The sequence below is a fragment of the Crocodylus porosus genome, unplaced genomic scaffold (genome assembly GCF_001723895.1).
Source record: "Crocodylus porosus isolate Cpor-Errol unplaced genomic scaffold, CroPor_comp1, whole genome shotgun sequence".
In the NCBI taxonomy this organism is placed as follows: Eukaryota; Metazoa; Chordata; order Crocodylia; family Crocodylidae; genus Crocodylus; species Crocodylus porosus.
The window spans coordinates 12,131,541-12,155,928 of NW_017728906.1; the positions used below are offsets into that span (position 1 = coordinate 12,131,541).

Below are 24,388 nucleotides of genomic sequence, written 5' to 3' on the forward strand. Positions count from 1 at the left end.
GCAGCAGAGAGAAAAGAGTGCAGAAGAAAAAACTCTGGCTCACACTTGCAAGCAGATATTTCCTGTAGCTGAGGTAAGTCCTAGGGGGACCCTGGTGCTATCTCTGTTTCTCTAGGGAGAGAGAAGAGTTCTGCTGCTCCCAAGGGGAGAGGGGGGCCCATTTGTCACTGCTGGGGGATGGTAAAGAAGGACTGCATGCTGTTTGTCCTCCTTCCCTGTGCACTGCAACCATACCCCATCCAGGCTCCACAAGCTGGAACTGTCATAGGAAGAGTCCTATGACTTGTTTAACATAATGCTGACTCTGGTTGGGATTTTCAAGGGTGCCTAAGTAACTGAGGGGCACAAGTTCTAATGAAAGACTATAGCATTTGTGCTTCTGAGCACAGCACAGCTATCAGGTACAGCCAGCACTAGCTGCTGCCTTATGATGGAAAAGGAGTCAAAACTACCAGCTGTGAAAGGACTACTCCTAGTTGGTCACAGGGCTGCTTGTACATGCCATGGGGTTTACTTTGGTTTAATTCTCCCTAAATTGAAGTGGTGGTTTTTTAAAAACCCTGCTTCAATTTAACTTAAGTAAAACCCATGGTGTGTGCACAAGGGTTGGGCCTGATCCTTACCAGCCTCTCCGGTTGTGGGGGGGCAAGCTGCTGGTGGGCTGAGTGGTCCCTGGGCTGCGGAGGGCATGGAAACTGGTGCTTCCCTCTGTGGTGGCAGCGGTATCCCCCAGGTGACATCTGCCCACAGGCACCCAGGCCAGGCAGTTCCAGGGGGCACTGTAGCTGCAGAGGGAAGCACTGGGCCCCTGTGCAGCTCAGGCAGGCAGGCTTCGGGGAGAAAAAAACATCAAGTTCACTGCTTTTTTTTTTTTTTCCAGTGGAGCCTGCCTGCTCAGGCTGCTGCCGGGCTGCCTGAACAGCCCCTGAGCTGCACGAAGCCTGATGCTGTAAGGCTGTAAGGTAGCAAATGAAAACACCTCAGACATGTTTTATTTTGCTGCGACCCAAAGTCATTTGATGCACAATATGCTGCTGACAGTGTAAACAGCCACGCCATTAAAGTGCATTACACTGCCCACAACGTAAACAGCTGCATCAATAAAGTGGTACAAAATGGCATTTAAGTCGCTCTAAAGGTCAATTTTGTGGTGTGCACAAAAGCCCAGAGCTCCTTCTTAGGATTTCTGGGACATAGTTCTAGGCGGCTGACGGGCAATAATGTCCAAACCACACATTTCTCTCTTCTATATTCATTAACTAAATAAATAAGCGGAAACTTGAAATAGAGTACATTTAAATAAACAAACAAATACATGGCTTGCTGTCAAATTTCTCATGATCAGGTTGATTAAACCCTTTCGAATAAATGGACAATGTCTCATAAGCTTTACATAGTACTTTTGGAAAGTGGTCTCATTAGCTATCAGCCCACAAAGTAACAGGTCATTGTCAGTCTCTGTGCCAAATGATGTATTTAGAATCCTGCTGAATGGCTGATACAGGAGGGTAAAATGACTCCCAGGTGGAAGCTAATGTTGAGACTGGAGCCAATTAAGGCAGCCTGCCCAGGTTCTGGATCACTAGGTAACAGCCAAGCTCTTTGCCCCTCCCCCAACACAGAAAGGTTTCAGTCCAATTCAAAATGACACCGCTTGTTCCCTTTAGAATACAAACAACAAATGTAGCTGGAAAATAACATGATTTTTCAGGATTAAACGTATACCTCTTAACGCATGAAATACACACATGTGATCTCGTAGACAGCAATGTTACTAAACCCACAGGTGTTTCAACTAGTTGACAGTCTATTCAAGGGGTGCTATTTGCACAGCCATTCTCTGGAGATTGTGCCCACACTTATACTCACTCCCAGCCATTACTACAGTGAAAAAAAAAAGCACACAATTCTAAAGATAGAAATGTTCCTCTCCTAGCAAAAATTGGACAAGAAACCAAACCAAGAAGGTTGATGTTTATGCAGGATGTTGGCTGATGCTCTTGTGGATTCATTTAGCTTCAGGATTTAAAGCAGCCATTGCAAGAGCAAGTGGGGTTTTTAAGCCAGCAGCCAGAAGGCAGTGAGCAAGGAATGTTTCTGCCAGTTTTTGAAGATAATTGCCTGACTGATTTGTCCTCATTGAAACTTCTCATGAGTGTTTTGGCACATTGGAATGAGCATTTACCTTCAGAGGTCACTGGCATGATGCAAAGGGGGTTGACTAGTTACTTTTATGAAAACAAAAATAACTTACTGTTCCAGTAAGTTCACATTTGGAAAATGTACTGATCTAAATGCGTACATCCAGTCAGTCAGAAAGTCTGTAGGCATTTGGAGATATTGGATGCTATGGATCAGTCCCAGGCATCATCCCAATTATCCTTCAAGAGTCTTGACTCAAAATAATTACTAATTGCAGTGCAATTGAAATGATAGGAAAATAAGATTGCATAATCATGCAGCCATGTTCATATTATACAGGTACATGCAGCTTTCTCTTCTGTCTTTCAGTACTCAGCAAATCAGTTTTCAACAGCATTTTTGGTGCCCAAAATTTAGATAAAAGTTCAGGCTTTAATTCAGTCACAGGTTATTTATTAATGGTTATTGTTGAAGTGACTATGTAGCCTGAAAGGGGTTGGTTACTTCCCAGAATAGCCACACTAAAGCCACAGTACAGTACTTTTGTGGGACTGGAGTGTCAGGGGTAAATGTACTGACTGCAGAAGGGGAAACAAGGATACTTTCAGGGGAAGAAGTTAGATTAAAACACAGAGAAGGTGAAGACTCCCCTATCTTCCTAAAAAGACAGCATTGTGTGGGGGCCTTCAAAGTACAGCAGTGGACCCCAAATTAAAGTAGCTGCATCAGAGTTTAGGGAGAGTGGGGCATGGGTGGGCAGTAGAAGCTGTGGTTCCTCCAGGAATCAGTTCACACAGTATAATGATCAAGAAACATTTTTTTTGCTATTACCACATCCTTTACCATACTTTTACAGACAGCCCATACATTGTCTGCCCAGAACTGCTTATAGTCTAACTTTGACACTAGTCAAGGGTGCAAGGCAGAAAAAGTGAGGATGGGTTTTTAGTGAGGAGGAGGTTGCAAAGGAGACCCCAGAAGAAGTAGGTTTGACAGGTGTACTTGAAGAAAATCAGTGCTTGGTTGCCTAGAAAAGAGAGAATTTTAGGTACAAGGGGCAGCAAGATTTAAGATTTAAATCTGAGTTGAAGAAAGCTAGCCTTTCTATTATAGAAGAGTTAGGTAGCAGAAGGAGACGAGTTTGGGGCTGGCAAAAGGAATAGACCTTCTTATTGGTAATGTCAATTTTAAAGGCACTTAGCAGTGTGGGAGCATGAAAAGAGTCTGGAAAGTCTGGGACAGAGCCAAGTCAAGGGCAGCACCCTGTGAGAGAGGAGTGGAAGTATCAAGAGTACAAGGAAGACTTACAAGTAGAAACCACGCTGTCAGCCGAAGTGAGCAACGGTAAAGGACAGGGCTAATGGCAGCAGAGAAACCAGATGGACTCATGGACTGATGGTCAAGAAAAGAGGATGGCAGGACCCAGGGATTAAACAGAGTTAAAGGAGTAGAAGTGATGATCAGAAAAGATTTCAAGGAGAGAGACTGGCAGGACAGTGGCATCTAGTAAAAAACTGTTTAAGAGAGTGTTTAACCCATTCTGGGTTGGAGAGCAGAAAGCATTCACCGAATCATAGCAACGCTTCAGGACAGGCAGACAAATTCCAGAACAAACAGGTGCCAGGGGTAATTTAAGCCAGCAGACTGTGGCTACCACAGCTGGAACAGCATGAGGATGCCTAGATAACAGCTAACCTTGAGAAAAAATGTTTGGGGATCTTTAATGCTCACAAGCAGTGAGGGTATCACTTTGGTCATCTTCCCTGAAGGTAAGCACCACCTCCTATCACACAGAGCCCCCTTATCCAGTGCTGGACATGAGAACCAAGCCCTAATTGGAGGAGGCTGGGCAGACTTTAAGGCTTCTGGCTGGTATATACCTGAGTGCTTAAAGATTTAGGACTCATGTTGCTTCTTGAAAGAAAATGTGACTCAGTGGGCATATCTACATGTGTACTTTAATGCGCAGTAGCCTATTCTACCATCATGTCAGAAACAGTGCTAATACACTAATGTGCAGTAGAAATAGGCTACTGTGCATTAGCGTCATTAAAAAGGCATTTGCCTTTGCTACTGTGCATTAAGAGGTACTAAATTTAATGCACATTAGCAAAAGCTCATTAATGCATGTATAGATGTGCCCAGTATCAGATTTATTACAGTACATAAACCAGCAAAAATAAAATCCAGAAAACTGCTCACCAAAGCAAAGATACTATTGATAATATTAAATTAGCATTACAACTATCACATCAAAACAAAACAGAGATCAAACAACAAGTCAAAATAATATATCAGACTGAGGCTAAATCATGAAGTTAATATAAAAACATTTGGTCTTTATAAATGAAAAGTAGTCTAAAAATGTAGCTTCTTATTATAAACCCCAGCTGAGAAATTTTACTAAAGTCAGTCTATTACCAGTATTTGAAGCTGATTAAGTATTTTAATACTGAGAGCAGATTACGATCTAATGTCTAAAGCACAGCCACACAATTACAGTATACGTTTTTTCCTTAGAATTCAGTTCCTGTGTGTTAACTTATTTTTCCTCTCTGCCTCAAGCAGAGCAATTATAAAACAGACTTTAGCTGAAGGTGAAGTTGATATGCAGAAGTCTGACACTTCTCTTTTGCCAGAAAAAGCAGGTGACTATCTGAAGTCTCTCAGGACTTTCAAAGGCAGAGCACACTTTAATGAGTAATTTTATGACACAATATTTAGGACAATTTCTTTGCCTTTCCCATGTGGTCTTTAGAGAGTGCTGACACAGCTGGGCTTCCACTTTCAAAGCCTAAAATTAAAGAATATAAAAAGGGTCTTTCTCAGCTAGTCCAAACTAAATGAGTAAAAACAAGATACTTACGACCGTGTGGGAGTTATTGGCTTTTCAGCTCCTGAAATCTTCTGGACCCTCAGAGAGAAGGAGATGGAGCTGCAGTCAAGGTGCCAGGTGGAAATGCTCCACTGACCTAGTGCTTGTTACCAGGGAGTAGGCCTTCCTGGGTGTGAGGAGATGCAGCCTGTTTGATGCTGTTATAACTCGGCTTCTCAAAGATGACAAATTGTGGACATTTTGGTAGATTTATCTTGCTTCGGATGACTTGTCGACCTGAAATGTCTTAATGCTTGCAAGTGTGGCTTACTCATCCTTGCTGTTGTGCCTTCTTCCAAAAAAAGCCTTTGAACTAACTAGTGGGAAGCCCATCTTGGAGTTGTGCAGTTTGTCCAGATGAATTAGGCCATCCTTAGCAAGCATCAGTTTGAAAAAGCCCTGCTTAAACCAGCAATTTAAAAAATATTCCGTGTTTATAATATGACAGAAATGGTAGGTTTGTGACCTTTCCCTCCACACCCACCCATATAAAAAATCTGGCATTGTAAGCCCTTTCTTAAGGACGGTGTCTTGGTCTTACTGGTGTAAAAAGTGTTTAGATGCCATTGTGCCATCCATTTATGGAATATTCACTGTAAACCCTATAAAAATAGCTGATTAGAAAAAAGCATGAATAACTAAAACCATTCACTCAGCTTCTATTCATCAGCAAAATTACAAATAAGTTAGAAATTATGATCACTTTCATTATCTTCATTTTTTTTCTCTGTTAATATGAAATCAGACATACTGTTCTTTTTTCAGGCATTTACTGTGTGGCCCTTCTATTTGGGGAGCTAGTTAAACAGCTGGAGTCTGCATCTTAACAGAGAAAAATTACTTTAAAGCCTGTTCAGATTAAATCATCTGAAATGCATAGGTTTACATTTTAGATGAAGTCTGTATTCTCACTTTGGGAATGGTCTCACTGATGGCTCTGAGGAAAAATGCCATCTTAGTATCACAGGCTCCACTTCCTGAGGAACCTACATGATCTTCGGAGGTTTGTCAGCTAGGTGCTGGCAAAGAGCAAATCTGATGAGAATTCTAGAGTGCATAAGGTCCCAGCACATGTAGCATAGTGGCACACATCCTCTACCCAATATTTCACACTTAGGACTGACTTGGTTACAGTGGGCATGTCTATACAAGACGCTTTACTTGAGATTAGAGCAAATTACTGCACAGTAAATGTCACTGTGTACTGTAAATACAAGTAGCAAATGTACTTGTGAGTAATTACTATGCATGTGCTGTTGGCTGACTGGGAGCAAATTTCCTTCCAATGAGCTGGGCAGCAGGTGGCAGGAGATTACTCCCTGCCTCCAGGAGCTGCCTGCTGCCAGGGCAGGCTCCACCACCAGAGCCCAGGTGGGGACTGCCCTGTCAGCAAGGAGCTCCCAGTCCCTGCTCCACAATCACAGAGCGGGGACTGGGAACAAGCTCCCAGTCCCTGTTCCGCAATCATAATAAGGGAGTGTGGGCTAGGCATTCCCTGCACAGGGAGAGTTCCCCACCCACCCTGGAGCTGGCTGGGACATGCCCCTAACTGGGACAGATCCTGGCCAGGTCTGGGCTATGCAGAGAGGTCTGCATATGCAGCCTAGAAGTGGTTGGGGACTGTCCCATTGTGGGCAGTCCCCAGCCGGCTCTAGGCTGCACATTCAGGTCCCAGCCCCATGCCCTGATCCACCAGTGGAGCAGCTAGCAGTGAGCCTCCAGTTGGGTGGGGAAACTCTGCCAGCTGGGGGCTTGCTGTTAGCTGTACTACCTGCAGATCAGGGACAGGGCACTAGGATCTGCCCCTCCCCTGCAGCTCTTTCCAAGCCCTCTGCCCCCAACTGGGGAGCTGGGGCTGAGTGCTCCATGCTGCTGGGGCAGGGGGGCATTGTCCCCATCCAGGGTCCGGTGGTGGAGACCACCTTGGGAACAGGCAGCTCCTGGGGGCAGGGAGCAATGTCCCAGCCCCCACAGTGAGACAGCTGTCTCCTGGCTCTGTGCTCCCTGGCAGCCCCTGGACTTGCACGCAGGGAGAGCCTCAAGCCTCTCCTGTCTGCTGCAGGGCTGGAGGGGGCAGGATCAGACTGCTGCCAGGAGCAGCAAAAATGCTTCTGCATCTCCACACATGTAGATGCCTGCCTGGGGTGGGTTAACTCTAGAGTAATTTATGCCACACTAAACCCAGCCTGCAGCATTTGCACATATATACATGCCCAGTGTTATTTTCAGAATTAATGTAACCCTCTATTAGCATATGGCTCTGCAGGCTGGATGCACTCACAGGCTGGGACAGAAATTACACATAAACTGGTATAAGTGGTTGGAAACCAGTCCAAATCTATAACACAACAGAAGTTTCATGCACATAAACCAATTTTAAAATGGCCAAAACCAGCTTAAGATAAACCTGGATAGATGTAGTATCAGACTAAACTGATTTATGTTAAATCGGTTTATTGAACTTCTTTCCCATATCCCCTCCAGATTCAAGTTAACTTACAATCCTCCAGCATCCCAGGATGCTTTCCATTTTCCCCCACAAGTCCCACTTGCAGGTTGGGTGGGTTGGCCTTGGCCCAAGCAGTCTGGTCCAGTCAAGGGGGGGGAAATGTGTATTCTACCGCCCCCTGGCTTCTAGCCTGGGCCACTGCAAGCAGGTGGCTGCATTTCCAAAATCAAAAGTGAAGTTTTGTCCACTTGTTTATTGGTCTAATCTACGCAGCTTAGACTAACCTGTGAAGACTGAATCGATTCAGCCTCAGGCTTTTTGACTGTCTGTACTTAGCCTCAAAGATGGCTGGCCGTCTATTTTCTCAAGGGGCTGATATGGAAGAGTAGGGCAGAAGTAGCCCACTTGTGGAGTTTGTGTCCCTTCATCTGTCCAGAATGATTTGGTGGGGGGGGGGAGGCAGTGTCCCACTGCATCCATGGCTGAATTGACTATTCTTCATTACTAGTGACCTGGGAATCAGCATCACTTAGGAACAGGTGAATTGAGCTACAGCTGCAGTCAGGGCTGTACCAGTGCCTTTCTCCACAGAATGTGAGACTGACAAGAGGATGTGAATCCATGTTAACCCAGAGATGTAGTAAATAGCTCTTGTGCCCTGGGCAAAACCTGCAGGAGAGCAGGGGCAGGAGAGGCCAAGAATGAGCATCAAAGGTGTCGGGGTTCCAAGAGTGTTGAGGAGGCACAGGAGTTTTGCCTATGCCAGGGACTCAGAAACAGTTCCCAGCTTTTGTTACTCCTGCAGCAGCTGCCGCCACATGGTTTCCCTGCCCTGGCTGTTCCTTTTACAGCAGCAGTGCAATGTTTGTGCACCCAATGCTGCTGCTGCAGGAGCAATGCTGTGGGGCTGCTCTTGCTGCCAGGGCATGGACTCTCCACGGGTGGGGGCAATTCTAGTGCCTATCCTAAGTTGGTGCGCGGGTCTGATGCCCTGCTTACCCACCCCAAGTTATGCTACTGTATTAACTCCTTGGCTGTTGGCCATGCTGACACCTCCCTTCTGCAGCAGCATTTCTGGCCATGGTGGTGGGGTGTCTTGCTTCAGCTGAGAGAGTCCTGGCAAAAGCCAGACCTCTGGCAGCACTGTGGGCAGGGTCCACCGTGGTCACAGTAGGTGTTGTCTGGAGGCACTTGCAGACAAGCCCCTAGTGGGATTACAGAAATGTCTAAGCAGGAAAAGAGCTGTTGTTAATCCAGCTAAGAACTGATCCTTAAAGGTGTTCAGGAGGCAGGCCCAAATGAATCCAAACTTGATGCCAAAGAAGGACTTACACACAGAGCGGAGGTAATCACATCACAGAAAGCAATTCAGGTTAGCCTTACTATGGTGGCCACAAAATCATCCAGGAAGAGCACACACCAACTGCAGATGCTTCCCCAGTCTGATGAAGGGTTTTTAAACCTGAAAGCTTACTGAGAAAATTTTTTCCAATTATTTAGTTGGTCTAATAAAAGATATCAGATTTACCCAAAGAACCTTGTCTGCCTTAGGTTTCAGAATTCATTCATTGGTGACATTTTGTTCTGCAAAGATCACCAGGCACCTAAACGGAGGTTTCTGAGCATGTACAGAAAGAAGCACATCCTTTTGAACAGCTACATGCCTGACTCCCACTTCAATTCTGCTGCAATCCACTTTAGAACAAGTAAAACATTTAAAAACAGCTAAGCCCTGATACAGGCTGGATGAGGAGTATTCAGGGCCTGCCTAACTCACACCATGAGCACTGAGGTCAATATGGAGCACAGAGCCTATACTCATTGTCACTTGAAAAAGAGAAGAGTGATACCCACCTTTTATGTAATAGTCTCATGGTTACAGCACTTGTTCATGAAATGGGAGACCTAAGTTCTTAGGCCAGTGATTCTCAGTCAGGGTGCTTCAGTGTCCTGAGGTGCCATGAGCGTCTTTTAAGGCTGCTGCAAGGTACTATACAATATTATCACTGTTTGGTATACTACCACCTCCACATGATCCCCAAGATAAATCCAGAGATTTCAAATAGGAAACTATTGTGTTGAAAATATTCTGGCCTGTTGTGGTCTTTCTGATTTCTTTGCAATAGAGGAATTGCTCTAATATTTTTCTGTACCCCAAAAAGACACAAAACCTAAGACCTGACATTTTCCAAGGAGTGCCTAGAGTCTAACAAGATTGGGACCCACTGCTCTAGGTCCTCCTCAGCTAAAGGAACTGAAATCCATATCTCCCATGAGGAGATCCTGACAGCCAGGCTATAGGTCAGGTTGGGTAGACGAGGGGAATCACCTTCCCCATTTCTTGCTGATGGGGCCAGGCCAAAGGGCAGAATGGGATGTGAGAGTCCTGGCACCAGAAGGAACCTAACCCTGCAGCCTGGTGTGCACTCCCTAGAAGAGGGACTCACTCTCAGGATTCCTTATGTGTTTTCCATTGAAGAGTCATTGAATAAAATACATAAATAGCATTGGGAACAAGGAACCCAGGTCTTCCCTCTCTTAGGGAGGGCCCTCATTAGTATGCTAAAATCAATCCTGCCCTGGTTGCTGTCCTCCTGCCCCCATGACTCTTACATTCTTGACTGCACAGTGGCCCAATGTCTTCAACAGGAGGAGCAGTGGGTGGTTCTGTCCAGGCTGTGGGGGTTAGGGCAGTCTCCTGGGAAGTGGGAGTTTGATTCCTCTCAGGATGAGGTTGGGTTAAAAAGCTGCACCTCTGATTTTTAAGTGGTCTAGCCTTCAGACTCTCCTGCCAAAGAAGGGCACTGGAACCATCACTGGTCAAAGGCATTTACTCTCTGTGTACTATGGATCTTGAATTGATGGGTGTGCCTAAGGTCTGAGCAGGGATGGGAATTTAGACACATCCATCTTCAGTATCTACGGTGGGTGAGCGCTAGCTGCTTCCCTGCTCAGCTTCTAAGTCCTCTGGATCTTCCTGTGGAGGTGTCTAATTTTTCCCATGCATTTTCCTCTTGCAAGGCATCTATTCTTAGGCACATTTGAAGCCTGAATGGAGGCACCTACGAGGCTAATCTGGATCTGGCCCTCCATGCTTAACTCCCACCCTAAATGGTTTTCTCAATCTGGACAATCTGTAATGTTAAGCAACTAAATGCCTTTGTAAATTCAGCCCTATGCTCCCTAACTAGATGAATCATTTTAAATGAATGTGGTTTATATTTCCTTCAGTTATTTGTCACTATTCATACCATCACTGTTGTATAGTGTTCACACATTCACCTGGCCCTTTGGATTAACTCATCATTTCATTTCCTTTGTGTATCTGACAGTCAGAGACCAGTTCAGTAGGGACCAGGAAAGGGTGTTTATTTACTTGAGCGAGGAAAGGGTGTGTTCAGTTGTAATGCAGAGCATAGGCAGAAATTTCTAAAGGCAGTGGTAAGCTAGCTCGTCATTCTAGGTGGGGTGGATGGGCAAAGTAAGAAAGAGGAAATAAAGACAGGCTGGGGAGGAAAGTTCAGGCTCACTGCCTGACTTAACCCATTTGCTAGTACAGCTATTTAGCAAGCATAGAGGAGGACATTTTGAAGAAGGTAAAGAGAATCCATAAGGCAAATGAAGCGACTTGAGCTGTTCATTTTCAGCCTAGGTGAGTACTTTTTGGGTTGCGTCATTAGGGGACGGGAAGAGGGATAGGCATGTTAAAATGCTCCAGGGATTTGTGTGTATGTGTGTTTTTCCCTCTTGTTAAGCACAGGCTCTTGTGTACTTATGACTGGCAGGTAGAGCGACTGCTATTTCATATTGCAATAACAAAACTTACATCCAATTCTATACCATTTCAGGGGCAGGAAGGGAATTAGATTTTAAAACCACTTTTATATGGTATTTATTACTGTTTTAAGTCCTTTGTCCCTGCAAAAAAGTGGAATGGTAAAATCTGCCTAAGTAAATAGATAGCTAGATGGATAGATACACACATGTAATCTATCCATCTATATGGAGAGACTTTTCTAACTCAAGATGTAGATTTACCAACTTCGCTAAACTCAATAGCTTGTTCTTGTTCTTGCTCTTTATCACAGCCTTTGCCATTGCTCTGTTATGGCTTCCCTTCATGTTTCTCTGCATTCCTGATTACACTGGCCTTGACTCACCTTACACAAATGTCTTCATGCCTTCCTCATGCCATCTCCTCAGCCTCAAACCCTCTACCCAAACCTACTCCCTTAAGCATCCCCTTTGCCTCATTCAAAATCCTCTGAAAACTCCTGTAAAGTGAAGCCTGGGGGAAGGGAATGGTCAGTACTTAGCTAAATATCTTTTAAAAAAATTCTGTTCCTCAGAAGCAGATGCAAACTGAGTTGCCAAGTGATCTTATTTATGTGACTTGTCTAACCCTATCTTAGCATCAGTTCCCTTCTGTTTCTTCCTATATTCACTTCTTGGGTCTTATGTAAATTCTAATTGTGAGCCATAGCCCCTGAATTTTATTTCAATGGACCCTGAATTTTAACAGTATCATGAAAGCACTGGCCTTTGAGAGGTGTTTAGAGCAGTGGTTCTCAACCTTTTTTGTACCAGGATCCTTTTTTAAACATCAATGGCCAGTCTTGATCCAGTGCCTCTTACTCCTGACCCACTGCCTTCCATCCCCAGGCCTTAGCCCCCCAGCATGTGGGGCAGAGGGTGGTATGCGTGGGCCCTGGGAGGCCCCAAGCAGCCGCTTAAAGCCACAGTTTCCCACATTTTTCTCCTTTAAGAGTGAATCCATTTTAAAAGTTTGTTGATCCATTTTTACAGTTCGTCCATGACCCTTTCATATATTCTTGCAACCCATATTTGGGTCACAACCCACAGGTTGAGAAACGCTGTTTTAAAGAATGGATTGAAGTCACTAGACAAGTGAAGCATACCTGAGATGAGAGTGACACTAGAGAATGCTAAGCAGCAGGGTGTATTAGCCCATATGGAGCTAAGAAGCAGGGGCTGAGTCTAAATGATGGTGACTGCAGTTGTTACTACACAATCATTCAGTACTTACATATACAAGTACTCAATGACTGCCCAGTAATCGAAGTTACTGTACAGCAGCATTGCCGAATGGCTTTTAGGTGACGCTGACTGCGCAGTAGCTTGTTACTACTGCACAGTAGCATAGTATCATGCTTTGTGACACGTGATGCTACTGCGCAGTAGTAACAAGCTGCTGCACAGTCACCATCTCATGTAGATGTGGCCAGGGTATACTAGCCAGAGCAGAGCACCACTCCGACAAGGGGCTGCTCAGCAGTGTCATCAGTATTGGGTGACCAGGGCACCTTAGAGTGAGTGCAAGGATGGCAACCATTGCTGCTGTCAGCTCAGCTGCTGCAGTTGGCCTGGCTCCCACAGCTATCAAAGCTATCCTGGCCCCTGCCATTGCTGCTGATCAGGAGGTTGAGCCTGGCTGTCAAACCTCTGGTTATATTAAGCACAATACCTGAACGAGCTTGTTCAGAGTTAGCTGATGAATGTCCGCCCAGTGCTGTTTTGCATAAATGTGGCCTTAGAGACCAGGTCCCCATGGTGCCACACACTGTACAAACACTTAACAAGAGAGACATTCTTGTCTCAAAATGCGTAAACACTTAGCACAGACTATAATAAACAAGAAAGATACAACAGATAAGCAGGAGGTTGCAAAGGGAAATGTTCTCAGGTATGCAGACAGATTATGAAGTCATGAGGTGCAGGAATCTTATTTCAAGGTGTCATGGGCTGCACTTTCTTTGGAGTTGTGTATATATATATTTCACTTAGGTAGAGTAGCTCCACATTGTTTGTCATGTTTGTTAATTCCATTTGAGGAGCAGCATAAAGGGCATGGCAATGAGAATGAGAGTGGAGTTGAATTTTCTCTCTGTTGGGCAGGGAGTTTCTCTTGAAGAGGTGGGTCAGGTAAGGAACTTTTTATAGTCAGGCCGCACTTGCTCAACAGTCTCATGAAAGGACACTTTCACCCTGAGGCTCAGTTTCTCTTTCTGAAATGTTCTTAGGTCACCAATGATGTGTATGATTATCAACACTTACAAAACTTCTACAATCTAACTGGCTTTTCACTAGAGCCATGTGAACAGTTGATTTCTTTTTTTGGTTTTCTTGCTGCAATCAGGACTATATAAAATGTAGGTTAGACTGAACAGAACATTTTTGTTCAACAGGAAAAGAAATCTCTCATCTGTTTCCAGGGAGTTTTACTTTTGCATTCAGTGTTGTTAGACTTTGAAATAAAGTGTTTTGAAATCTAAATCAAAATATTCCATTTCGAAAATATCAAAACAATGCCTGTCATCTTCTCTAAATGTTTTCTCAAGCTGAAATGACTGAACAATTTCATAACCGATCATCTTGTTCTATCACAATCTGCACTTTTCAATTAAGAACATATTCAGTGGGGAAAAAAGTCAACCTGCTGTACATTTTGCCCTTTGTTCTGTTCCTATTCTGTTTATTACCATTTGCTCAACATGGGCAGTGAAAGTAAATGAGTCACTGCCTTTCCTGTTCTTCTGGACTAAAACCTGAAAGCAGGGGAGAGAAAGAAGCCTTTTAATTGATTCTGTTACAAAAATTAGAAAAAGCACTTCTATTTTCTAACAAATTCTAAACCAGGTTGACATTTTTTCTTTCACAACGTATTAGGTCAGGGCTGTCCAACTTTTGAGCAGCTGAGGGCCATACTCTGTGTAGGCAACCTGGGCTCCCCTGGTCTTCCTATGTGGGCAGCATGGTCAGCATGACCCCCACTCTGTGCAGTTCCCTGGACTTCCATGGGCCATCCCACCCTGGCCTGCTCCCAGGGGCAGGAAGCAGAAGTTGGAGGAGGGAGGGAAAGCCTGGAGCAGTGGGAGGAGTGGCAGCTGGGTGTTAAACTAGGCAGTCTGTTGGCTGCCACTTGGACAGTCCTTGATAAAGTTATTTCTGCCTTGAATGGGATGGAATTTGAGGCTCTTTTTCTTTCAGTTGGGCTTGGAACAAGTTCTGTTTCTCTCTAACCCTACCCCTCCTTCAGAAAGCCTGATTTTGGACATGCTGCTTATTCTATTTGGGGGCAGAAAGCAACTGTGTGGCACTAAAAATATACGCTGTAAAATGGGCCTTATCAATGTGTTTGGTGATTTCCTAAAAAGCACAGAGGTAGGAGGAAGGAAATAGGACAGGACAGGTTAGATAGGTGGCACTCCAGAACATAACAAAACAGGGTCCCTAAGACTTAGGAGGACATGCTGCAGAGAGGTGCAGTTGGATTTTGAGTCAGTCAAACAATCTAATTGGACCTAGGAAATAAATGGGAGGGCACTGAGAACTCAGCATTTCCCATGGTGGGGCCAGGCAAGTCAGAATGGTTGCTTAGTCATATTTCATAGATTCACAGATGCTAGGGTGGGAAGGGACCTCAACAGATCATCGAGTCCGACCCCCTGCCTAGGCAGGAAAGAGTGCTGGGCTCAAATGACCCCAGCCTGATGCCTATCCAGCCTTAGAGCCCCCCCAGGGTAGGGAAGAGCACCACCTCCCTTGGAAGCCCATTCCAAATTTTTGCCACCCTTACCATGAAGACGTTTTTCCTGAAATCTAATCTAAATCTGCTCGCTGTCAGTTTATGATCATCGTTCCTTGTTACCCCAAGAGGCGCCCTGGTGAACAGAGCATCTTTGATCCCTTGCTGCATCCCCCTACTGAATTTGTAGGCAGCCATAAGATCACCTCTCAGCCTTCTCTTGTGGAAGCTGAAGAGATCCAGGTCCCTCAGTCTCCCCTCATAGGGCTTGTCCTGTAAGCCCCTGACCATATGAGTGACCCTCCTCTGGACCCTCTCAAGTCTATCAACATCCTTCTTGAAGTATGGTGCCCAAAACTGGACGAAGTACTCCAACTGCAGTCTGACGAATGACACATAGAGGGGAAGTATCACCTCCTTGCTTGTATTTGTCATACATCTGCTGATGCATGATAAAGTGTGGTTAGCTTTGCTGATGATTTTGTCACATTGACAACTCATGTTTATCTTGGAGTCTGTTATGACTCTGAGATCCCTTTCTGCTTCTGTGCTACTGAGAGGGTCACTTCCCAGCCAGGAGGTGTGCTGGATATCTGTCTTTGCAGCATACTTACTACTCATTGTCTCTGCTGCACCTGGGGTTAGGGCAGGGGTGGGCAAAATCCAGTCCGCGTGCTGAATCTGGCCCATGGGGCCCCTAAAAGATTTAGAAAATTAATATTTATCTGCCCTTGATTCATGTAAAAAAATGACAGGAACCAAGGGCAGTAGGACCCAGGGGAAGCCTGGTGGGCTCCCACAACAGCAGGGCACACCTGGCCTTGCTCCCCCAGCTGGAAGCCCCAGTAGGGGCTTCTGGTTTGGGAGCACTTGGCTGCCTTGGCGACACCAGAACAGCTGAGTGCAGGTGTGGGAAAAGTGGCCCTTTGCCCACCCCATGGCCGGCACCCTGCACTGCCAGGCAGCCCCATGTGGGCTGTGAGTGGCTACAGTGGGGAGTGCCAGCTATGGGGTGGGGGGGGGGCGCTTTTTCCCGCGCTCAGCTTTCCTCCAGGCTCCTTCCTGGTGTGGAGGAAGGTGGCCCCTCCCCCACCCCATGGCCAGCACCCCACACTGCAACTGCTCGCAGCCCATGCGCAGCTGTCTGGAGCAGGCACAGGCAGCCCCAGGCAGGCTGCGAGCGGTTTCAGTGTGGGGTGCCAGCCACAGGGTGGGCAAGGGGCTGTTTTTCCCTCTCCCTGCGCTTAACACTACCTTGTAACCCAGCCCCACTGCAAGCCTGGGCCCTGCGCTGCCTTCGGCCTTGCCTGTCGGGGCTGCACATGGCAACGGCAGCTGCGGCCCCCCTGCTTGCCATACCGGGCAGTGTTTGCCACTGTTGCCTCTGGGCTGCCTAGTGCGCGAGCTCCGGGTGGGCAGCACCCAGCCAACACTGCTCAGCACGGCAAGCAGGAGGGCTGCAGCTGCTGCCACTGACAGGCAAGCCCAGAGTTGGCTTGGAGCCCAGGCTGGCAGCAGGGCTGGGTTATAAGCTGGTGCTGAGCACAGGAAAAAGCGGCCCCTCACTCGCCCCATGGCTGGCGTCCCACACTGTTGCCACTTGCAGCCCACGTGGGCCTGCCTGTGCCTGCTCCAGACAGCCCCACATGGGCTGTGAGAGCCTGCAGCAGGGACGCCGGCCACGGGGCTGGTGAGGGGCTGCTTTTCCCCATGCTCAGCATCAGCTTCTTTCCTGCTGGTGAGCAGGGGGTCAGGGCTGTGCGCTATCCCCTGCCTGTACTGCGGGGCTGGGGGGCACTGGGTGTGAGTCGGTGTGGGAGCCAGTGGGAACATGGGGCCCACAACAGTGTCCCGGGGCCAGTGCTGGTGGGGCCCAGAGCAGGGTGGCAGGAGCATGGGGTCCCAGCTGGCAGGGGCTCTATGGAGATGGGCCAGCTTCCCCCTCCCTGCCGGTGCAGCCCAGCCCGGCTCCACAGACCCCTGCCAGCCTGCACCCTGCTTTGGGCCCCAATGGTGCTGCCCTTGGGACATTGGTCCCAAGACATTGGGACATTGGTCCCAAGATAGGGACCAGGGGGAGGGACACCTGTCAAGGGGCAGGGCTATCCAGCTTGCCAAAACTGGGTAAGTGACCCTCTGCCCGAAATAATTGCCTGCCCCTGGGTTAGGGTCTGGCCCCATTGTGATTCCACATTTATGGGATTTCTTCAGTAAAAAGGCTGGGGTGGAGTGGGGTGGGGGTTGGTTGTCTGGCGGAAAGGCAAGGAATTGCTGCGACTTGGAGCTTTTGGGGTTGGGTAGTCTTTTCTCTCTCCTTGCAAGGTGGGTGAAAAACCTGTTTCTGAACCTGAGCTGGGTAAAACTAGATTGGAGTTATGACAGAGTAAGAATAACCTGTTTTAAGCCTCTGGGGTCCTACTGTTGTTTCCTGGGAGGCAAGGAGGGCGTGGGAGGGGTAAAGGAGGGACAGAGAGAGCCCTAAGGCCATGCAAACTGCAACTGCACTGGGTGTTCCAGAGAAGCAGGAGCCCTGGGAGTGGCTGCAATAAAGTAATAATAAAAAGACATTGCCCTGCAGGATCAGCTATTTTATGAAGCTCTGAAAGCACTTGAAAGTTGAAATTATTTAATTCCCCGTGAGGAAGAGAAGCACCTGCCCCATTCAGCAGATTGAGAAAGAGGCATAGGGCTGTAGTGAGTTACCCAAAGTCACACAAATCAGTGGCAGAGCTTAGAATAGAGTCCAAGCTGTGACCGTTAGTCCTCTGCTCTAGTTTAGTCACTCCTCACTATGTGTCCTGATTTGAAGCTGGAGATGAGGAAGGAGTAAGAATGGCAAGAACAGCAGTGAAGAGAGAGGAAAGGAAAGCAGAGAATCAGTCCTTGCCTGAAAATGTTAGGATGGCTTCAAAGGTGGCCAGGTGTGTGCAATGTCTGCCTGGCAATAGGAATAGTGCTTGCAAAACAGCAGCGACTCAGCACCAAGTTCTTCCAGGAAGTGCCCCAAGTTCAGAAAAGACACTGGGCTTTCACTCCAGTTGTTGTCAGGTATACTGGACAGAGTGGAGGCTATGAAATGGCCTACTATGCCAGTCCATTAGGGTCCCTGGTTACTGCCTCCTTCAAGCCTGGGAGTATTGCCAGCACCACCTGCCCCAGATTACCCCTTTCTTGAGTATCTTGGGGGGTAATTATCTAAGTCACCACAAATGGGTCAAGCCTTATTTCCCTCCAACATACATCCTGCCACTTGGGGCACAGAGCTGTGATCTCTCCTTGTTTTAGGCAATGGATTTACCCACCAATTGTCAGCCCTTGGACAGAGACTGTATAGTCATCACAAGACGACATTAGTGATTTCTTTTTTCCTCTATATGTTACATTCACCTATAGGATTAATCTCAGTCTGGCACGAGCAACAGGACCCAGATCTTGCTTTCCTATGCTGCAGCTTACCCAGATCCTTTTTAGCAGCAGAGTAATTAAGTGCTCCCCATGGCTGGTATTCCAGGGCAGCATGACTCTTCACTGTCCCCTCCTAGCCTCCTTTCCTTCTATCCTCTAGGACGCAGAGTCCTCCACTCACATTTACCTCCCTCCATTCTCCGTCTTCCTGGTGTGAGCTTGTGTAGATGCCTCTGGTTGAAATGATCAAAGTCTGGTTTGGGGCTCAGCCCTTCTTTAATGACTCAGTGGGCATACTCACACATGCAGGCACGTGTGGTTGCAGCAGCTCAAAAAAGAGTGGCGCAAGTTTGTGGTGGGGATTTTTGGTTCAGCACACATGCCTGAAAATGCACTTTGGTGTGGGGCAAATTGCCACTTGGGGCAAAATAACCCTGCCTGGCTCCTCCCGGATCTTCCACCATGGGGAGCTATAGGCCACAAGTGCTGGTCCCAGCAATATAAAAACCTGCCCTGACAAGAAGCTCAGGACTATTTGCCCTCAGGAGGTTCCGAGGTCCCCCTCTGGCAAACTTCTTTTCACATTTTGAACCTATAACCCCCATGTTACGCCTACCCTTTTCTTCTTTAGTTGTCCCACAAAAAAAAAAAACAAAAAAAATACCTGTATCTTTCAAACTTTGGCCTCACACAGTAGAGGGGGCTGTTAGGTAACTAGGTGGGCCTTAAGGCCCATGATCTCTGGAAGATACAAATAGACAGGAGTTTCAGAGGCCCAGCCACTTGGTACCTGGCAACACTACCCCTTGTGCCAGCTGGACTGCTGAAGCAGCTCTAACCTGGAGTAGCCCCTGTACCCTCTACCCACTGCAGCAGTCTGGCAGTGGGGGCTGCTGCTTGGCTGTGACCTGCTGTGCACCTGTGACATCATCCCTACTTTTGGACCTGTGGCCCCGTAGCCACATGCCTGCCAGACCTGGATGGGGACTACACAGTTGTCTAGGCTGTGGCATAGGCACTACAGCAGAGCCTCCTGCAACTCTGGACCAGCTGCTAGTGGGCCATGGCTACGCATCTGGCCATTGGGCAGCACTACTGTCATGTCTTCTGGTGCCCCCACTGCCATCTGGGCAGCTATCACCCAGAAGATGTGCTCCTTGCAGTAGCCCACTTTGAACTGACAAATCAAGTCCTCTTGGCCCCAAATGGCCAAGAGGTCAGCCACCTCATCTGCCCTCCATCTGGCTCCCTAGTGTTGGCTCTGGACAGGCTCCTTTGCCTGGGTCTTGCCACTTGTCTCAGTAAAGATCCTGGTGTTCCCTGTTTAAAAATTACAGATGTTCTGATAAGAAATCCAAATTCTCTCATTAAAATACCCAAATTCTGTGTTCTTTCATTGGTAAAATGAAATGCCACTATAGAGAGATCCATTGGGCAATGTTTTATTGATATATTTACAAGCTTAAAGCAATTTGGAAGCCTACCAGTGCCTCTATCATCATAATAAAATACATTCTAAATATCTATACACTTTGGCATTTACTTTTGGGTTTTTTGTCATAGAAAAATCAGAGCTGCCCCCTGCTCACCAGGATGTGTGGCACTGAGCAGTACTGATATGCCAGTGCCCTGCCCCCTCACTCTCAGTCCACAGCCCTCCCCCCTGCCAGTCCCCTCACTCCTGACCCACAGCCACCGCCTGCCCCCACTAGCTCCCTCCCAGCATCAGCTCTGTCCCAGCACCAGGGCGAGTCCAGCTGCAGCTGTCCCTCCCACTGCTTTGTGGCTTTGAGCAGTGCCAGCCCTTGCTGTTCTGCTCCCTGTCCCTGGGAAGCCCTCGACTGGGGATCAGGGACTGAGCTGGCCCCTTTGCTCCCGGGATGGCCTCCCCCTGCACAGGCTACCCTTGTGGGGGGGGGGGGGGGGGCAGGAGGAGCTCCAAGCCTGGCTCTGCCAGCCTCTCCTACCCAGACCACTCCCTGCCAACCTCCGTCTCTCTCTCACACACCCCTGCTGCCACCTCCACCCCTCCCACCAGCACATCACCCCCTCAAGTGATTCCTGGGACCAGGACCTCCTCCCCGCCCCGGCTGGGGCCACATGTCCCAGCACTGGTGTGTAGCAGTTGCCCCTGAAGCAGCAGCTCCCACCAGCAGGTCCTCTCCCGTCTCATGTGGCTGGCTGGACATGCATGGTGTGAGATTTGGGGGCGGGGTTTAGGGGGGAAGGGATGTGGGTGTGTGTAGGGGTGTGCAGGGCCAGGTATAGATGCACCCAGTGTCACTTGCTGGATTCTAGCATTTCAGCCAAGTAGGGAGCAGAACATGCCCCCTTAACAATCCTCATACTTGTTGCAGGGAGACACAGGCTGACCCTGAGCAGTCTGGGCCCTCTAATCAGGGCTGTCCTGTGCATTGCTGCCATCTGTCTCCGGACAGACTGAGGGAGCCTACAGAGTTTGGTGAGATGTGTGCACAGAGGATCCCTGGCTGTGTAGCATCAGCACTGCAAGCTCTCTGCTCTTCAGGGGTGTCTGTTCAGGCATCTCTGGGCAAGTTTTTCTACCAGGAGATGAATTCTCCCAGAATATTTGTACGTAGCCTAAACCATTTAAGCTAACTAGCTCTTGAAAATATCCTGAGTTCTTAGAACCAAGGGTCGCATTTTTCCTTGATCAGGCAAAATTGGCTGCGCTGGTTTGTTTCTTTCTCTTTGCAGCACTGGCAACTGCTCATGGTTCCACTATAACTGTACCTGACAAGGAAGTAAAGGTGGCACGAGGGAATAATGTGACTCTTAGATGTGAATTCCAGACTACTGGTACTGCTGAAAGCGGAGACTTTGTTTACTGGAAGAAAATCCGGACAACGGTAAATTGTGACATGTAACACCAATCACTCAGCCCTCAGGGGAGTGGGAAGGAAGGTCTTAGTTCTAGGTCCAAGTCTGCACAGACTCACTGAGTGATCTCAGTCAGTGTCATTCTATTTCCCTATATGTGTAAAGGGATACTATGTTACTGTAAGCATAAATAAACTAACCATTGTGAGATGCTCAGATATTGTAGTGATGGGTTGTAACAGAGCACAAGTTTTGCTCTGTTACTCACAGGGTGTGAGCAGACAACAAAGCAGTCTGAGGGTGGCTGCACTTCCAATCAGGCCCAGCTGTTCCCTGTAAGAACAGGGCTCTGGGCAGCAAAGCCAGCACTCTGCTGCAAAGCAGCCAGGAGAAGAACACCACCTGAGTGGAGCTGCTGCTGCTCATGCCATCTTGGAGGTACAGGGAAGGAGCTATGGGGAAAGTGGAAGCTCCTGATCCCGGGGAATAGCTTAAAACTACACCCTGCTGGGGAGGATGCCGTGATGGGACTGCCTGTGGCAGGGCAGTCCTCAGGAAATGCCACACCTGTGCCTCCCTAGTGAATGGAGATTATAGGGTGCTGAGAAAAAGCCTCATCCCTCACTGCTTTGTGGGTTACCCATGGAGGGGAAAGGCTAGGGGAGCACACCCAAAAGTCATAGCAGGAGTCTAGGCTCACAGTGAGTCCTGAGGTAGGTCCAAGGTCAGGAAGGGACCTGAGGCAGCTTCCAGGCTCACTGTGAGTCCTGAGTTCTATTAAGGGAGCTGGGTGTGAGACTCTAGGGGGGTGGGGCTCTAAGCCTACGAGGAGCTGGTTGTGAAGCCTCTGAGGCAAGGGATAAGGGGACTGTGAGGCCCAGTATTGGGCAGGGGATGAGGCACCAGTGTAGGGTCATGAGGGGACCAAAAGGGTCCTGAGCCAGGTGATCCCAAGGAACAGGGAGGGGCTGATAGCCATGATGGATTGAGTGGCCTGGTGTTAGGCTAAACAAGTTATAGGACGGGTGTTAGGCTATGGATGCCATCTGCAAGGCATGGGACACAGTATAGGGAAGGAGGGAGCCATGTACATTGGCAGTCTCCCATGTGAGCATCGTCTTCCAATCAGTATCATCACAGTGTAGCAGGAGAGGTAGGCGGGTGATTAGCTATATGGCAAGTGGGCAGACCAACAATTTGACCGGACCCAGGACACCCACTTGTTATGTGGGTGTAAAACTTTACATGCTGTGTCAAAAGATTAAAAAAATTGATTACAATTAGTTGGATGATTTAAAAAAATAATAGTCACAATTAATTGCTATTTTAATTGCACAGTTAAAAATGAAAAACTATGCACAGAAAAACTCAGTTATGCAAAATTATACAGGTACTTTGTATAGTTGAGGGGTAGGTGTGGGGTGTGTGTGAGGGGGAATTTGAAGGTGTGGGGGGCTGTGGGTGTGTGTGGGGTTTGGAGCCCAGAGAGAGGGGTTCTTGCATACCCTGGCAGGATGTGGGGTACTGTGGGTCAGGAAGGAGTGTGGGAGGGTGGTTCCAAGGTAGCCACCCCTCCCTGCGTCGGGACCACCTCCTGCTGGCTAAGGGTCTCTCACCTGTGGTTGCATGCGCCTGACTCGCCTGCCATAACTTTGATTGTAATCCGGTTCAGTTTTAGAATGTCCAGCACGTGCCAGTCCAGAAGTGAGACTCCTCCTGTTCATGGGGTCCCGTCGATGAGGGCTCCGCCTCCTCTACAACCTTGCCCGTACCACTGGGATGCTGACCGCCAATCTGGGCCGGTCACTCGTCAGAATAACGCTCAATACATCCGTAAAAGAAATGCAAAGTTCAACACAAAGTTCACAGCCAGGGATTCCCTAGAGCGAGGGGTGGCTTGCTCTCTCAGCCACCTTCCGCAATATTACCCTGTATGCTGGGGTGTTGGCACCCTTTCTCTGGCTCTCTTTGAGCACTTCAGTCCTCCCCAGGGCTTCTGGAGGCCACTTGGTCCTCCTGATTATGGGCGAGGCAGTTTCACTGTCTGTGAGTGCCCCTGTATTACCGTATATACAGTTCCCGGCTCCTGCCGGGTCTAGCCGCTCCCGGCCACATCAAACAGTCTGCGGCCTCGCTGGGCCACTTGACTTGGCTCCCATGCCCCGCTGGGGTTTTCCCTTACCCCAGAAGGTCCTGCCGCGTCTCAGGACGGCTCGCATCTGCCCGCATGTGCTCCCGCCGGCATCATCTCCTTCTCCGCCTTCTTCTGGTTCCCCTCTGCTTGCCACCAGCGCCTCTTTTATGTTGGCCCTCTCTGTCCGGGGCCCACCTTCCTCCCTGCATCTGGCAGAGGCACGAGTTCGTCCCATGCTCTTGGTCTGAGAGTGGGGCTTGAATGTGATTGCTTCGGGGTGGGGAGCTTCGGAGCCTGTCGTCTCCTTCCCTCCTTCACAGGGAGGAGCAGCAGCAGGGCTGGAGGGGCTGTGGCTTGGAAGTTTGGGGCAGGAACACACACACACACACACCCCCCCAGCAGGTAAGTGTGTGGGAGGGAAAGAGAGGCGCAGATCGAGGCCCTCATGGTGTGGGAGGGAGTGGAGCAGGGGCAAGGGTCAGGCAGAGGCATGGGCCCTGGGACTGTGGCAGATTGTAGGATGTAACTGCAGGTGGTTTGTTCAGGGGTTGCAGGGGGGAGCGGCTCCCACTGCTGTGTCTACCCCTGGGGGAGGCATGAGGGGCACATGTCCCCTGGATTTGTGTGGGATGGAGGTGGGTTGATGCAGTGCACTGGGCTCTGCACCGCTCTGCCATTGCCCCAGGAGCCATGTGATTTCATGCTGTACCTCCTGCTACCTGGTGGGGAAGGGACACGGCGCAGCACCCCTTGCGCAAAGGCAGCAGGGCGCAAAGTCCCAGTCTGTAGCACCAGCCCACCTCCACCCTGCACACAAATCCAGGAGGCATGTGCCCTACATGCCTCTCTTGGGGTGCACGGAGTGGGGGATCCACCTATGCCCCTGGACAAGCTGCCTGAGGCTCTATTCCACAACACACTCCAGCCCCAGGGCCCCATTCACCCCAGCCCCTGCCCGAGCTCCAGCCCCAGAATTGCCTGACGGGCAGTGTTTCA

At 48.5% G+C, this 24,388-nt stretch overlaps 1 protein-coding gene across 2 annotated transcripts in view; it reads left to right on the top strand.

Annotated features, from left to right (window-relative positions):
* The first annotated feature begins 10,928 nt into the window (after nucleotides 1-10,928).
* Nucleotides 10,929-24,388, top strand: part of GPA33 (glycoprotein A33) — a 29,388-nt gene continuing 15,928 nt past the window's right edge. The window contains exons 1-2 of one of the 2 annotated variants that reach the window (XM_019528693.1): nucleotides 10,929-11,118; nucleotides 21,136-21,287. In XM_019528693.1, coding sequence (XP_019384238.1) covers nucleotides 11,085-11,118; nucleotides 21,136-21,287 — 186 coding nt within the window. In that variant the 5' untranslated portion in view covers nucleotides 10,929-11,084. The remainder of the gene's footprint in view (nucleotides 11,119-21,135; nucleotides 21,288-24,388) is intronic. The other variant, XM_019528692.1, reaches the window with a different exon arrangement.